This window comes from Pyrus communis, chromosome 11, assembly GCF_963583255.1.
Source record: "Pyrus communis chromosome 11, drPyrComm1.1, whole genome shotgun sequence".
Taxonomy (NCBI): Eukaryota; Viridiplantae; Streptophyta; class Magnoliopsida; order Rosales; family Rosaceae; genus Pyrus; species Pyrus communis.
The window spans coordinates 24110747-24127462 of NC_084813.1; the positions used below are offsets into that span (position 1 = coordinate 24110747).

General features: G+C 34.9%; 2 protein-coding genes across 2 annotated transcripts; both read left to right on the forward strand.

Moving 5' to 3' along the window:
- The first annotated feature begins 7285 nt into the window (after nt 1–7285).
- LOC137709504 (uncharacterized) lies at nt 7286–10855 on the forward strand. Its single transcript, XM_068448591.1, has 4 exons — nt 7286–8982; nt 9630–10046; nt 10138–10370; nt 10472–10855. Exons 1-4 carry the CDS (start codon nt 7773–7775, stop codon nt 10721–10723), a joined length of 2112 nt encoding a protein of 703 aa, XP_068304692.1. The 5' UTR covers nt 7286–7772; the 3' UTR covers nt 10724–10855.
- Nucleotides 10856–13815: 2960 nt separating this feature from the next.
- Nucleotides 13816–15589, forward strand: LOC137707509 (large ribosomal subunit protein eL34-like). The gene is made up of 4 exons (XM_068446391.1): nt 13816–13978; nt 14118–14197; nt 15098–15207; nt 15323–15589. The coding sequence occupies exons 1-4, from the start codon at nt 13900–13902 to the stop codon at nt 15423–15425; spliced, it is 372 nt and encodes a 123-aa protein (XP_068302492.1). The 5' UTR covers nt 13816–13899; the 3' UTR covers nt 15426–15589.
- The last annotated feature ends 1127 nt before the right edge of the window (nt 15590–16716 follow it).

The following is a 16716-nucleotide window of genomic DNA, read 5'->3' on the forward strand; positions in this document are numbered from 1 at the left end:
TTCCCATAAAAAAAAATAAAAAAAATAAGATCATCTAAGACTATGTTTTCGTACTTATGTCATGAATCAGAAAGATATCGAAATGTTTGTGTGAGATAACTATTCCTTAGGTAATTAAATATATAGTTGCTCATGTACAAGATACTTATTTTAACATCGAATGAGTCATTTAGTTTTTTATTTTTATATGCTAGTGAACACATGATATGTCATTAATCAGGCGAATGCTTCCAAAGATGACCCTCTCAAGTTTCCAACTGTGTCCAAGTGGAGTTCTTTCTTTCTACCATAATCTTCTTTTTCTCAATCGTCCGAAAGAGTGAAAACCTGTTTAAATCCTTGTCATTCATCGTACATAGTACAATCAGAAATCATTTGAATTTTTTTATTTAAAATTAAATATAAATAGTACCTGATAAAAATTGACTGCACGATGTACGATGAATGATTAGAATATAAGAATTCTAAGAATCCTCACAAAGAGTATCCGGAGAGGATCCTCCGTGCAATTTCGATTTATGTGTCATTCTTACCATTGGGAAGTGACTTGACTAGGGGATGGTGGGACCTTGAAAGGCATAATCTTGTGGAATCTTAATTAGGCCTGATTGTAATTATCTTGAGCTTGGACCCATCATTTATATATCATCCATCAAACAACGAAAATGACAGTGAGTTTAGAAAGTGAAAAGCCTGGCTTTGGAGAAATTTTTCCAAGTGCCGGGTACACCAAGTGTCATGGTGTACCCTCACCTATTAGGATTTGACATCTTAGATATCTTTCAATCTTATTTTTCAATAAATAAATAAAACTATATCCTAATAGGTGAGGGTAGACCATGACACTTGGTGTACCCGGCACTTGGAAAAATTTCTCTTGGCTTTGCACTTAATCCAACCGGCTAATTAATGGTCCTACTGTTCGCCATAAATATTTAAGCTTAGTCGACAATCAAATTATCTTGTATAATTACATGTTTCTAAATCTTCTTCCAAGTCGTTGAAGTAGTAAAAATTCAAAGTCGATTTCAACCCGTTACAATATATACTGAAAAGTGAAAAATGTAATTATTCTGATGCATGTAGTTAATTGATGGCAACCTATAATCGGCACATTTCTTTTTGTATCATTTACTGTTTTTTACCACCGAAATTGTATCACGCATTGTATGCAAGAACGTTCTTGTGTGCCCGGTTAATTGTAAATATATAGAGCTTTATGTAATAAAAAGGTTTCTGGAGTATAGTGGAAATGAAGGGGCTGATTTGGAACCAGGAGGCGAAACCCTAGCAGAAGAAGAATGGCAGATGCATGTCTGTGTTGTGCATATGTTTAATTGTTTGTGTAAGAAGAAAATTATATATGCATGTGCCAATTTTAAATTGCGTCACCGATTCTGTCATACTGCAATTTCCATGTGCCCTTTAATATATATGCAGAATCAAAATTCCTTCTTCTTTCTCCCTCTTCTGATTTGGCTCTATGCTAGCTATTTCTGATTGGAAATTTATATATGCTCGTGCTTCCAATTAGGATGCAATCTCCAATATGATATCCCTGTATATATATGCATTTTTTTAAGGGAACTTTAACGAAAAACTTCATGTGATGTTTATTTTAACGAAAAATCATATTTTTATACTAAAAAGTCAATTCTGGTATTATTCACTTTACCCTTTATTTTGTCATTTTTGTTAAAACTCAAAGTTTTCAAACCATTTTCATTAGTTTTTTCTTTTTATAAAAAGCCTGCAGCCTGCACAATTCACATAATGATCCAATTGCATGATCAGTTGGCCATATATATTCTGCTGCCAGTGTACGTGAATAATTGATGCGGATTATATATATATATACGGGTGATGAAATTTGGGAGCATGAATGTTTGTAATTTGTTTATATATGATACAAGCATACAAATACTAGGATCTCGAAGATCATTGTAGTTGAGAATTTATGTCCAATTTTTAATGGTTAAATTACATAATTGCAATTTGAATGTACTTTTAAAAAATGTTGACTGTATATGAAGATTAAAGTGAATTAAACAAGGGAATTGTTATTGGCACTCCAAATTTCTCATTCTACACTTCGAACTTTCTATATTTAGAAAGAAAAATACACTTATGAGGAGTATAGAATGAGATTTTTGGAGTGCCAATAACACTTCCCTTAAACAAATACATGATAGTTTCCTTTTGGAACGAAAGGCCAGTTTGAGATTTTGCTTTTGAAGAATCGAGTTACTTTTTTTTCAGTACTATATGTTTAAAATTTTTGTATGCTTTTATATGTTTCATTACTCCATTATTAAGATGTGTCTCCAACTTGCGAACTTTTGCTACAAGATTGGACAACCTTAAAATTAGAAAATAGATCGAAACTTGAATTTGGTACCGAATTCTATTTCTTTAAGCTCGCTTGAGCTTGACTCGTATAAAAAACAAGATAATCTTCGCTCAAGCTCAAAATTTTATACAAGCCAAACTTGATCATATAGTTCGATTCAACTCGTGTACAACTTTAGTGTTTTTCACTTCTCTAATCAGATTCGAGTTTCTTTTTTTGTAAGAGAAGTGTTATTGGCATTTCAAAAATCTCATTCTACACTCCTCACAAGTATATTTTTCTTTCTAAATATAGAAAGTTTAGAGTGTAGAATAAAGAATTTTGAGTGCCAATAACAATTCTTTTTCGTAATTTAAATCATATTAGACTATTGGTCGAATAAAACAAATTGATTTTATAGGTCCATAGTAGTGCCTGCCCATCAGTGGTGGTTTTCTGTATTGATCTTCCTCATTTCTCTCTTGTTTTGACCTTTTATATTTATTTTTCTTCTGGCCGACTACATGTCCATAGACTCCATACTGAAACAAATACATGACCTTTTATACGAAGGTGTTGGTTTCTAGTAGTATAGTTGACTGAAACAAATGCATGTCCATACTTTCTATTTTCTTTGATTAAAATGCCCATACTGTCCATACAGATTTGAAGTGTCCAAGTCGTGAGTACTGAGAAAATTCATGTGCATTATTATTTCCCACAGTTTACAAGACCCTTTAGTGGTGTATATGAAATGAAAAATCAATATGTATTCAAGTATTCTCACATGTACAACCATCACGGGGTGACCCAATGGTTGGGGACAAATTTCAGGACCATATCTTATATGGCACATTCTGAGTTTGATTCTTGACCCTAGTAAATCACATGATGGTTGTTAGGGAGAGCCTGAAATTCCTCTATGAATCTTCCGATTCTCAAAAGGGTCCTTTTGAAAAATAAATAAATAAAGTATTCTCGCACGTACGTATTTAAAGATAAAGATGAGCAAATATGATCTTTAATATCTTTATATATGTGTGGATATGTATGAGAGATATAACTACAACCTTCAAGATATGCATTGAACTTGTTATATTGTGACCTCATCAACTTATTTCTTTGGTTTCATTGGACATATCACATAATGATATGATCAGATCGAGTAGATAATTCCGTCGACTGAACTCTCTTCCATTCCAAAATGGTATGCCGCATGTCAAATCAATAGAATGAGGTACCACTCATAGGTACGGGAGCAGTAGTTGGCAAATGAATAATTAAATTTCAATAGGAGTAGTAGTGTTTCGATCATAAAAACTTAGTTATGTATAAACAAGAAAAATCATTACCTGTTTTTAAGCAACGAAGACAAAAGAATTCGAACATAAGACATCTTTCAAGTTTAGTTTTTTCTTAACGACCCAAACATAAGGTTGCCTTGTTTCTTCCACAAGCAAAAGCTTCGACGAGCCACGTGACCTAAACTAATATTGATTATACAGGAAATTGTCATTAACACTTCAAAAATCTCATTTTATACTCCAAATTTTCTATAATTAAAAAAAGAGAATTTTTGAAATGTGAATAATGTGAATATATGAACTTGTTCATATTTTTCAATTTGTCATATAAACTAAAATTTTAAGCAATTTTTCATACCAACTTTACAAAATCATTAATTTGTCATCTCACCCTAACTCTTTAAGTTTTCCATCCAATATAAGTCATGTGCCTCGCACATGACTTGTGTTTAGGGTTATTTAGGTCATTTTGATATATTTTCATAAGTTTTTTACTTTTCTTTAGTACAAGCACTTAAATTTTTTACTTTTATTTAGTACATATGCATTTACAACTCCATTTATGGCACAAAACGTCAACTTGTTTCTCATTTATAGAGCCCGTATGAAATTATGTCTTCGTGACATGCTAAAATGCAAACTTCCATTTGTGTATCATTACATATTTGGAATAGCCAAAAGGCAGTGCATTGTATGATCATTCCATTGTTATCATATCAAAAATATTGTTTCATTGCCTGAGAAACCCTACCGTTTTTTGTCAAAGGGAAGTAAGGTATTAGAAACCCTAAACACAAGTCATGTGCGAGGCACATGACTTATATTGAATGGAAAACTTAACGAAATTAGGGAGAGATGACAAATTAATGGTTTCAAAAAGTTGGTATGACAAATTGCTTAAATTTTACAAGTTCATATGACATTTCAAAAAATTTCCCTAAAAAAAAATTACGCTTATGAAGAGTTTATGATAAGTGTAGAATAACATTTTTTTTAATGCTAATAACAGTTTTCATTATATATATATACACACACCCAAGTTCAGTTCCCATCTCCTTCACATGTGTAGGGTTGTCCCATGACTTGCTCCAAGCAGCCTATGTGAGCCCAATTCAAATCCCAATTGAATGGACCATTTTGAGCCCAAGGTGAAATGAAAGGATATGGCCTGATTGCGGGCTTAAAACCCCCATCAATGCCCCTCGTTACGATAAATTTCTGTCTCAGCAACCGTCCACAACTACACATACGACACTGGAGCTGGCCGCATTGTGCCGTACATTGTTTCGTCAGAAATCGATCCAGAAGAAGGATTATTTTGACTAGGGGGTGGCTTCATTGTTTTCTCTTACCAAGGGACTAGGTCATCGTCCTCTTCTCCTACTAGAAAACGAACCTCAACATCGTATTATGTGTCTCCATCTATAAATCTCATGCTGATGACGAATGACGAAGATGAGGAATTAAAAAGAATTTTTTGCATTTGGAAGGTAAGAAAATATGAACCTTACGAAAACTCTAAACCCTAATATTATATATATAGAGAGAAACCCTAAACCCTTAATCTAATGGTCATATGATTTCAGATTTATGTAATTTTTGGTATACATGATCTTTGATGGTTCGGATTGTTAAACACATTATGAAGTAGGTCTCATGAAAATGTGTTTCAAAAGCTGTGTAAAAAAAATGATGTCACGAATTGGACTTCATATATATATATATATATATATATATATATATATATATATATATATATAGGTTAAATTCTTTTTGACTTGTGTATGTCATGCATATATATAATAACGTTCATTCTCTGTGAAGACTCAAATACTGTAAAGCTTGTGGCACCAATTCCATTAGGCATGCATAGATTATCGATAGCCCCACACGTTATTAGGAAGATATTGCCTTCAGATGTGCCAATCTAGGACGGCAGATAAACAAAACATTCTAATTTCAACTTCGATCACCAGTGGAAACATATCTGAATTTGTCACATACTTGATTATGCATAATGTACTTACAGAAAAGAGAATCTCGAGTGTTGGGAAGCATAGAAATCAAACACAGGATCTCGAGTGTAGTGGTTTACATTCATAATCTGTTACTAACAAGGTTAGAGTGCAGATAACCAATGGCACTATTATCAAGGAGAAGTTATTTTTCAAGATATATGAAGCACTGGTTTTGTAATAATAAAAATCTATAAAAGTTTAGATTTTTTTTTTGTAACAAAAAGTTTAGGGAGAGATTGTTACTCTCACTGCCAGCACCAGGACAGACCCATAACCTCGAACTGGAATGACTTACGCATGACACCTACTAGTTATCACCAGTATGAATTTACGTAGGAATTTACATTTCTTGTATCAACGAGGACTGCTAGCAGCAAGACTCAAACTTTGACGGGGCGACACACAAAGTAAAGATCTTACCAACCGAGCCAACCGTCATTGGCATAAAAGTATAGATTAAGTAGTCAAGTAGAACGATAATAATTTTGGGGACAATAACTAATAGCTGTAGTGTAGCACAAATTTGGAGGACTTCCACCATTGAAATATGCCAAAAGAATAGTCTTAAGAAACCAATTAATTGAGCTAGGGTTGTCTTATATTTTTGTTTTGGTTGATGTGGATGGAATAGATGACGAACATTGGCCATTTCCCATTGCCATTAGTTGCTTCTACGGTTGTAACACGTATCAACATAATTATACGACCAAATAAAAAAATATTAGCTAACTATCACAGGATGGTCCAGTAATAGGTGACGAATTCTATATCTGTATTCTATATGGTACGTTCATAAGTTCAATTCTTGGTGCTAATGAATCATATGATGGTGGCCAGAAGAAGGTTGAAATGTCTCTATTAGTCTTTTCCAGCCCCCGAAATGATAGACAGTATAACGAAGCACCAACTGGTCTCCTTTTTTTTTCTTTTTTTTTTTTTTGCAAAAAATAGAAAATATTAGCTTAACCAGTACGTATGTTAATGATTTTTGTTTAAAAAACGTATGTTAATGATCTAAATTCATAGTTTATACATACAAAAGAATTCTCTCTGTCATCCATGATCACAAAATTATGTTTTGTCTTTGCATAAATTTGTTCAATGGGTTTATATTAAAATATAAAGATTTCTCCTAAAAGATACTTGAGAATTGGGTCAATATAAAATTCTATGTTGTTTTAACATATTTGCTATTATCTATCCATAGGAGTGGGGGAGAGTTAAACTTTATAGTGAGTTAGTCATAATAATTTAATTTGAAATCGCTTTTGGCAATATCGAACTTAAGATTACCATACTAATAAATGGCTATTTTACACATATTAAAATGAACCGAAATTACATAGAGCACAAAAACAAGAGTGCGAAAATTATTTTATATTCAAACACTTTTTTTTTTTAACAAATCTCAAAGACACGCCCATCTTATTTGGGAGAAACAAACAAACAAAATCCATAAAAACGTAAGCTTTCAATCTCACCCAATTCTCTCCTTTTTCTAAACCATAAGATAATAGTTCAACTTCAACCCCAAGTCGCTGACACGTTCTTTTCTCCCCCTAAACATTTGCTTCCAAATCCCCCTTAAATCTCACCAATTAGTTCAGATTTCCACCTCTCGGAATCCCATTCCATGCAACCCTTTCAAGCATTCGCATGAAATCTCCTGCTTTTACAGGTGGGAAGTCCATTCCTCCCCAAAAAATTCAACGTGGGAATCAGAGACTGCATGAAACTCCTCTGTATTTTTTCTTAAAACTGAGATAAAGCGATTGATTGATGGATTTCTTCACTGATGGGTGCCTTAATTAATTCTTTGCTACATAACCACTTTGATTTCGGGAATATGGGTTTTTCTGGTGGGGGTTTTTACTCATATACGCCTCTTTCTCCTAGGTTTTTCACCCTCTCTGTCTCCTCCCTCTTGCTTGCTCTGTTCAGATTTTTCAGCAAGTTCTTCCTCAGAGTTAGGTACTCAAATTCACAGTTGGGTTTTGTACTTCTGATGTTTTTAGATGAACTCCCAGCTGGGTTTTGTAGTTAATATACTTTTTTATTCGTTCAGAAACTTATTTTTGTGTTTGTTTTTGTTGCAGTTTTGTTAATGGTGACAGTTCTTGGATGAACAATTATTGTTGTTCTGGCCCTGTTTCTGAAGAAACTGATCAAATGGTATCGAATAATAATCTTGTTGAGACGGAAGCTCTGCCTGGAAAATCGGATTCTTGTTGTCCTAGCTCTGCTTCTGAAGAAACCAATCAAATGGTATCGAATAATCCGGCTGAGCCAGAAGCTCTGCCTGAGAAAGCTGATTCCGAGATTTCGAAAAGCCATGGAGATTCAGAGTTTGGTGAAGCTGATGATGGAGAGGCGTCGAAGCCGAGTTTCGTGTTTAAATTCGAGTACCAGACTAAAGAAATATTAAGCAGAAGCAATAGAGAGTGTAAGTTTATGGCTGATAAGTTTAACCTATTCAAAGAAGAACCAGAATTCACAAGCAGCAGCAGCAGAAAATACGAATTCAAAGCCGAAGAGAGTGTGAGTTGCTTCCTGGAAGAAGCTAAAGTTGCAACCTTTACTGTCGAAGAAGGAGGTGATCATGAACAAATTACTCATGAATTTGCAGGTGAGGAATGCGAGGAAGATGAAGTGTCTGATAAGAAATCGGTGACGGAAGATCCTCATTTGGATGAAGAGCGAGTGGGGAGTCTTGAAAGCAATTCAGATTGTGAGAAAGTTGATTCTCATGAAGTTAAGTTCTTGTCAGAAAAGGACTTTGTTGCTTCAGATTATGAGTGTGCTTCTATCGGCTCTCCAAGTGTGGGGTTTTTGTCAGTAGCAGATTTTGGGGAAAGAAATGACCGGCTTGAGAATTTCGATATGGGGCACGAGTCTGATTGTTTCGACGATGAAGATGAAGATATAAACGAACAAATTCAAGAATCGGAAGAGTTGTACAGCAGCTCGAGTCCAGAAGGTTTTAGTAGCAAAGACGAAAAACCAATTGAGGGTTTCGAAAATGCTGAAACGCCCCAAGTTCGTAGTTTGATACCTAATGCTTCCGAGGATTCAAACACATTGGAAACATTGTGGGAACACCAGGATTTGATAGAACAGTTGAAAATGGAGCTCAAGAAAGTCAGGGCTACTGGCCTGCCTACCATTCTTGAAGAATCCGAGTCCCCGAATATGGATGATTTGAAGCCATGGAAGATCGATGAAAAAGTCCATCAAGGTGATAGAATGGGAGAACTTCAGAACTTCCACAGAAGTTACAGAGAGCGCATGCGAAAATTCGACATTTTGAATTACCAGAAGTTATATGCAATAGGTCGGTTTTTTCTTCAACTTCGATTAACGTCTTCATAGTTTCAAATCATTTTGTTCGTGTTTTCTTCCCAAATTTTCTTCTTCTTATTTTCGAACTGTTGTAATCCATTCGATTCGTCGGTATGTTTAATTCAACCTAATTAGGACCTACTAAATCAGGTTAGTTGATCATGAAAGAAGCATGAGCCTGCTTACATAAAAGTAAATTTACATGACTTAGTTAGAAGTTAGAAAACACCTTTTGTTAGTTCTCAATTGTGTAAGCACTTTTCGAAAAAAGCACTTTTGCATGTGTACCTGTTTAAATATTGTCTAAAAGCACATTACATACTTAGTGGATGTGCACATAGAGCCACGTCATTGCCCTTAATTTATGTTTAATTAGTACCATCTGAGCATGCTGATCTTTAAGCTGCCCAGTCTAATTATGGAAGTGCTTTTGTGCTCCACCATTTTGTTTGCTGGTTTCCTCTATGCAGACAATCTGCAGAAATTCATGTGTATGAAAAGTTAATCTGTAATTATTAAATTAAATTGGCTTTTGGGTTATGCTAATTGCTAGATGCTCTATGTTGTTTTTATGCTAACTGTATTTAGTTCACATGATCTTAATTTCTCATGTGTTTTATGAAAAATCCAAATGTGTAGGTTTCTTGCAGTCCAAGGATCCACTTCAGTCGTTTCCGAGCTCCAAGTCCTCAGCTCCGGCAATCCCATCCTTTCTCTCACAGAATTTTTGGGGATGCAAACTGAAAAAGGATTCGGATTCCGACCCAATGGTGAAGTTTATTAGAGAATTGCATAGTGAATTAGAAGTGGTTTATGTGGGGCAGTTGTGCCTTTCTTGGGAGATTCTTCAATGGCAGTATGAGAAGGCCGTCAAGCTTTGGGAATCGGCTCCGTCTGGAATTGGTTCGTACAATGCAGTCGCGGGCGAATTCCAACAGTTCCAAGTGCACTTGCATAGATTTGTAGAGAATGAATGTTATCAAGGGCCTAGGGTTGAAAATTACGTCAAGAATCGATGCATCACGCGCAATCTTCTTCAAGTTCCGGTGATTAGAGGTGACTAAAAAGTTTTGATTAAGTGTTGTGTTTACTTAGGGATGTTGAAGGTTTGATTTATTTAAACTAATAGAAATGTATGGCATTGCAGGGGACAATTTAAAGGAGAGAAAGAAAGCAAGAAGAAAAGGCAAAGATGATGGTGCAATTACAAGCGACATTCTAGTAGAGATACTCGAAGAATCAGTAAGGGCGATCTGGAGATTCATTCGAGCTGATAAACATGCTAATTGTACGCTTGCATGTCGAAAGAGAAGACCAGGAGAAGAGCTTGAAGAATCGGATTTGAAGCTTTACACAGAGATCCAAACAGATCTTCACAATGTACGTTTCATATCAGACAGTCTAACATGTCATTCCGTATCACGATTTTTCATGTTTCGGTTTGACCTAACGATGAAGTTAACCTGTACTTTGGAATGCAGAAAAAGATGAAGCTAAGAGAAATATTGAGGAGTGGGAACTGCATACTAAAGAGATTGAAAAAGCATGAGGATGTAGGCACAGATCACCTCTACTTCTTCTCCCAAGTTGACATGAAATTAGTAGCTAGGGTTTTGAACATGTCGAATATTACAACGGAGCAACTAGCGTGGTGCCGCAATAAGTTGAGCAAGATAAATTTTGTGAACCGAAAGCTCCGCGTAGATCCTTCCATCTTGCTATTTCCATGCTAGCAATAGTAGCCAAACTTTTGTCTAACCAAAGAAGTAATATTAGCTTCCCAACTATATATTATTGTTCATATTTTCTCAACAAAGCGATATTTTAATTTACATTAATATACGAGGAAAAGATTTCAAATTTGAAAATAAAATTGCGAACACACTGACTTGACTAAGGGCTGTTATGCTATTTTTAAATCTGCTTTTGTGCGAATAAAGTGAGAAAAAAAAAACAGCCAAATGTTTGGTAAACTAAGGGATGTAGTCAAACTCGGATTTGAGAGGATTTTAAAAGACTTTAAAATCCTAGTGTAGTCAATTAAAATATTTAAAATGATTTTAGAATTTATTTAAATCTAGGTGTAGTCAATTAAAAGATTTTAAAATCCATTCAAATCTAAATGTATTAAAAAAAATTAAGATTTTGGAGGATTTCAATAAGTTGTGGATTTTGTGGGATTTGAGAGCTATAACCAAGACTAAAAATAATCCAACCTCACCCCCTAGGATTTCAAATCCTTCCACCACAATCCAGTCAAATTCTTTAAAATTCATAAGAATTTTGTATGAGTCTTTAATCTTCTTAAATCCTATAAAATCTATCATTCTTAAAATCCTTTAAAATCTTAGTTTAACTACACCCCCTAAAGGACTTTTAGCGAAAAGATAGGTAGGGGTAGAATTGTCAAGATAAAACTTATAGTAGTTGGTACGATTCACTTGCCTCCAATGACAAAAACGTTTTTTTGAGAAGCATATGTAGAGCTGCTTATATTTCCTGCTATTTTGGACTCATGATTTAAAAAAAAAATTATTATTATTTTTATTTACCAATTACAATTAAAACTCGAACTTTTTTTAAAAGTTAATTTTATAAAAATATTACATAACCCCAAACCAGCCCTCACGAGTCAACGCATACATGCTTATTGTTCATATTTTGATAGGTTGAAAAATATGTATGGCGGTGGTAATGTGAAGTCTCTAGGCAGCGAGAGATTTTTTAGTATGACTGTCATACGATGTGATATATCAGGTATTTCTATATAAATGGTGGGTTATGTGTGTTAAAAGGTTAATAATTTAAAAATTAAAAATTTTCACCACTTGCTTAAAAACACGCGATGTATTATTCGTATTTTCGTCACAATTAAAAATTTCTTCTAGGCAGCATACGAAACATAAATCTGGCGGCAAAGATGAGGTGCCTCCACCTTATGGGTTCGTAAGTTGTAATGTCATCGTAATGAACATTTACTTGGTCAAAATTTCAAATTTCAATGATGCTGTACCTTTACTCAAGTAAATTAACTTACCTATTAACTTTTTGTAATGGTTGGTGGCTAGGTAGTTAACAACAAACTTAATGTGGTGTTTCGATAACCAATTAAGTACTAGTTTGGAACTGGTTTTCAAAAATATTTGAAGTATTTTTTACAAGAAGTACATAACTGGTGTTTTTTTGCAAAAAATATTTAAGTGCTTTTGGAACCCAAATTTTTTTCTCTAGAAACGCTTTCAGTCATTTTAAAAGTATTTCCAAATGAATCCTAAGTAATGATTTTAATTAGGTTGCAAGATTATTTTTTTTTTCATTCTATTTTTATATCACATTAAGATTTTTTTTTTTTCCAACTATGTGAGAGAATGTTTGGTCTTTTTATTAGCAGAGCAATATGGTTAATGAGCTAGATAGTTGGTTGTTAAAGAGAGACGAGACAGAAATTGATAGGATTCAAACCGTCATATGTAGAATAAATTCTACTGGACCATTAGTCACACTAAGGGCCAGTTTGGGATTGCTATGCCTTTTTAAAAAACTGTTTATGTTGTGCTTTAAGAATAATTAGTTATAAAATAAGGTTGGTCAGCATTTGGTTAACTGAATTTTAAAAGTGTTGTGAGTATGAAAAATAGCGCAAAATCGTTTGGTAAAATTTAATGGAAAAGTTATATAATTGTATACAATGACAAATGGACATAATAGTAGGAGTGGGGGTGACAACAACAGTGGTGGTGGTAGTGCTAATAACAGGATGTGTGTGGCTGGGGTGGAAAGGTAACAATGGTGGCGGTTGCGATAATGGGGGTTGTGTCGGCAGTGGCGGCAATGATGGTGGTAATGGCAGTTGTAGTTGTGGTGCAATGGTGGCGGTTGTAGTAATGGTGGTGGTGGTGGCGATGGCAGCATCGATGGTGGTAATGGTGGTAGTGGTAGTGGTGGTGGCAATGGTGGCGATAGTGGTAGTGATTGTGCTGACAATGATGATAGTGGTGGAGGTTGTGGTTAAGGCGGTGTTGGTAACAAAAATGGTGGTTGTAATGACGGTGATGGTGTAAGGTTACTATTTGTAGTGGTAGGTGGTAGTGTTTACTTTATTTTCTAAGGGATAGAATGTGTGTGGAAGGCTAAACAATGTTATTTAAAAAAAAAATTAATGAAGTTACAACAATTGAAAATAATTATTAAAGACCCAACTTTGTTTTTTATTAAAGCAATTTTTAAAAACAACCTACATGTTTTTAATAGATGCTATCTGGAAACCATTACTTTGAAAATAGGCAGGATATTTTACTTTTACTAAACAAATTTTTACTGCTTAACTTTAAAGTTAAGCAGGTTTTAGTTAAAAAAAAAAAAAACAATACCAAATGGAGCGTAAGACTCGAGATTAGGACCAAACATTGAATTTTACATCTCATTCGGGGTGTCCTATATTATGAGGGGTGAATTTTGAAAAACATGAACGATTCAGTTTGATTAAATCGTGATCCAGAAAGCCCAAATTTTAAATCAGACCGACTAATCTGGTTCGATATAGTACTGAAAAGGAAAATTGACAAGAAAAGCCACACGGTTCAGTCCGGTTTTGTCGAATTTTCGGTGGATCAGCCAATCTATAAAGCCCAATGGGCAGAGTGATTGGATTACCCCCTTTATTACGGATCAGCATGGAACTCTAAGTTCAGGCCCGTCTCTTTTCATTTTAGACCCGGCCTTGACTTCTTATAAATCCTCACCGTCCAATACTTAAAATCTCTCCACAGCCGTCAGATCTAGGGTTTCTCAGCCTTCGAAAACCCTATTTAAACACTCTCATCGTCCAAACGCAACCCTTTTGTTGCAGTCGATCGCACTGACAGAGAGAGAGAGAGAGAGGCAGCCGAGCTGAACGAGCATTCCAAAAATGGTGCAGCGGCTCACGTACCGGACGCGTCACAGCTACGCCACCAAGTCCAACCAGCACCGCATCGTCAAAACTCCCGGTAACATAATTTGCACCGTTTGCATTCCCAATTTGCTTCTGGAAATCTGATCGAATATTCAATTTGGGTTTTGCTGGTTTTGTTTATGGTGTCGTTTGATTGGTTTGGTTGAGTTGGTTTTGTGCGTGTTGAATTTTAGGGGGGAAATTGATCTATCAGACGACCAAGAAGAGAGCCAGCGGTCCCAAATGCCCTGTTACTGGCAAGAGAATCCAAGGGGTATATCTTTGCTTTCGTTTGATTGTTCAATATCTTTATATGCGATTGTATATAAATGTGTGTGTGTTTGTATATATTTGTTTGACTGAGCAATTAGGTTAGGTTTATGATGTGAATGCAAGAATGTGTGTGATTGTATTTGTTTGATGAATGATTTGTTGGGGTGTATGAATTTGTGGGAGACTAGCCAGAAGTATTCGAATTTCGAACATGAACTCCAAAGTCCAAATGAATGTTTTCATATTAGGACTGATACCGGGTACATAAAAAAACTCTTTCTTTTGAATCCAATCGTACCATTAGGTTTGTGACGAGGGAATTGATCATTCCCTAACTTGGAGCAGGCAACTTATGCTTGTAAATTCCAAGTGTTAATAACGTCGCACATAGACTTGTCGACGTTGATGTTCCTCCCAGCTCTTGTTGAAAGCTCCTCCGTTGATGGTGGTGTCATATCCTATCTTCCCGTGAGCAGTGTCACTGCCATTACCACTACGGAAGATAGCCATGCACTGACATTTTGTTTTTTCAATTTTTGTTTAAGCATGCTCTTAGTTTTGAACTTTAACTTACGCCGCACTCTCAAGTGCATTTTTTTGGTAGGGACTCTCCTACATGCGTATAAATTATATTTGTATAATCTTTTAAAAAACTTGCGTTTCATGTGGGGCTTTTGTTTGGGTTTGTTCTTCTGTTGGGTGACATGCTCTGCATAACTGGTGTTTTTCCATTAGTTTTCTTTAAAAATTCAACCCTTAAAAATGAGAATGACTGGAGTTTTGACAAATTGATTGTATATTTGTTTGTTTCATCCAGCTTTATATGATATTTGAAAGATTGAACATTGGAGTGAATATTGGATGGTAACTGTGGCTGATAATAATTTTGGCTTCCTTGCAGATTCCTCACTTGAGACCTGCTGAGTACAAGAGGTCTAGATTATCTAGGAACCGCAGGACTGTGAACCGGGCCTATGGTGGTGTATTGTCCGGAGGTGCAGTTAGGGAGAGGTAAAATTAGTGCGAACATTCTTATTGTTGGATGCGCTGGTTTTATAATTTTTGTATGGTAGTAAATTAGTAATTACGGCATTGCATTGAGTTTTTATTGTTCATTTGTATGCAGGATCATTCGAGCTTTCTTGGTCGAAGAGCAAAAGATCGTGAAGAAGGTTTTGAAGATTCAAAAGGCTAAGGAAAGGCAGGCGGAGAAAGGAGCCAAACATTGATAGTCGTTTGAATGAATTATAAGAAATGGTTGAGCAAGATTTTGTCGTTAGGTTTTGTTGATTGATGAATTTGGATCTGAGATTGGGATGCTTTTATTGTTAAGTGCTGCTCGGTTACTCGGTTAATTTCGTTTCAATGATAACTAATTCCCTGTTTCTTCCTTTGTGTAATCTTGTTCGTTTATCTTTATCTTTACTGGCAAATGGCAATGCTTCAGTTTGTTTTTCAGTGCAAATTTTATGCCGTTCTAAAATACTCGTGGATGATGACGATGATATTGTAAACTACTTTAATTTACCGGGCGATGTCTACATGCTTCAAGAAAAAGGCTAACTTAGCTACTTATGAAGAACATCATATGTCAAACACCATATGTCATCATATGTCAAACACCATATGTCATATTTCTCATGCATAGGAATGAGAGGGGAAAATAAAATTGAGGATAGGAATTAGTGGGAAAAAATAGGGGGAAAATTTTGTTTTTTTTATTTATGTTCAGTTTTTTAATCATTTTTAAGAGTAAAATGATTTAACTACCCTTGTATAGTCATATGTTGTGCACATAATCTCACTTAACAGAAATATGGATGGAATATATGAAAAACTAACGGTAGGGGCAAATCGGCTAAAAAAATTAGTTTGAGTCCTAAATTTTCCAATAGAAAAGTTCAGGGAGGAAATCGAAAGCTAAGTGAAGATTCAGAAGGTAAATCGACAGTTTATTATTTATTTTTTAAATAATCAAGTATGTTAATAAATGAGATCAACACCAAGAAAAATGAGTAGAAGCACGAGAGTCATTATATTTAAAAAAGATAAAAAAATCCCCAATCCAAGGAATGACTTTAGGAGGTAACCAACAAGACAGTATTAATCTTAGTTATTTTATGTCATAAATATTGAAGGAATGTTGCTTTCAAAGAAATTTATCTTAATTGATTATCCTAAAACATAAATATTATAACATAAGGCCTATATGTGATTGATGAGTAATTTGGACAAGCACTTATGTCTGGAACTTACATTACAAATTTACAACTTAACTACTGATAATATTATTTTCTATCTCAGTTTTTTATTTTTTTTTAAACATTGGATATTTACAAAACGACTTTTACCGGGGATCAAGCATGTATCGTCTAGGTGTGCAACTTGGACAGGTTTGATGGTCAACCCATTCCTTACCAAACATTTCTACTTCGGGTATGGGTTCGGTTCAGTTTCATGTTGGTTTATTCTGGTTCGGGTTTAAATTGGGTTCGGACTTACTCGGGTTGGGTTAGGTTT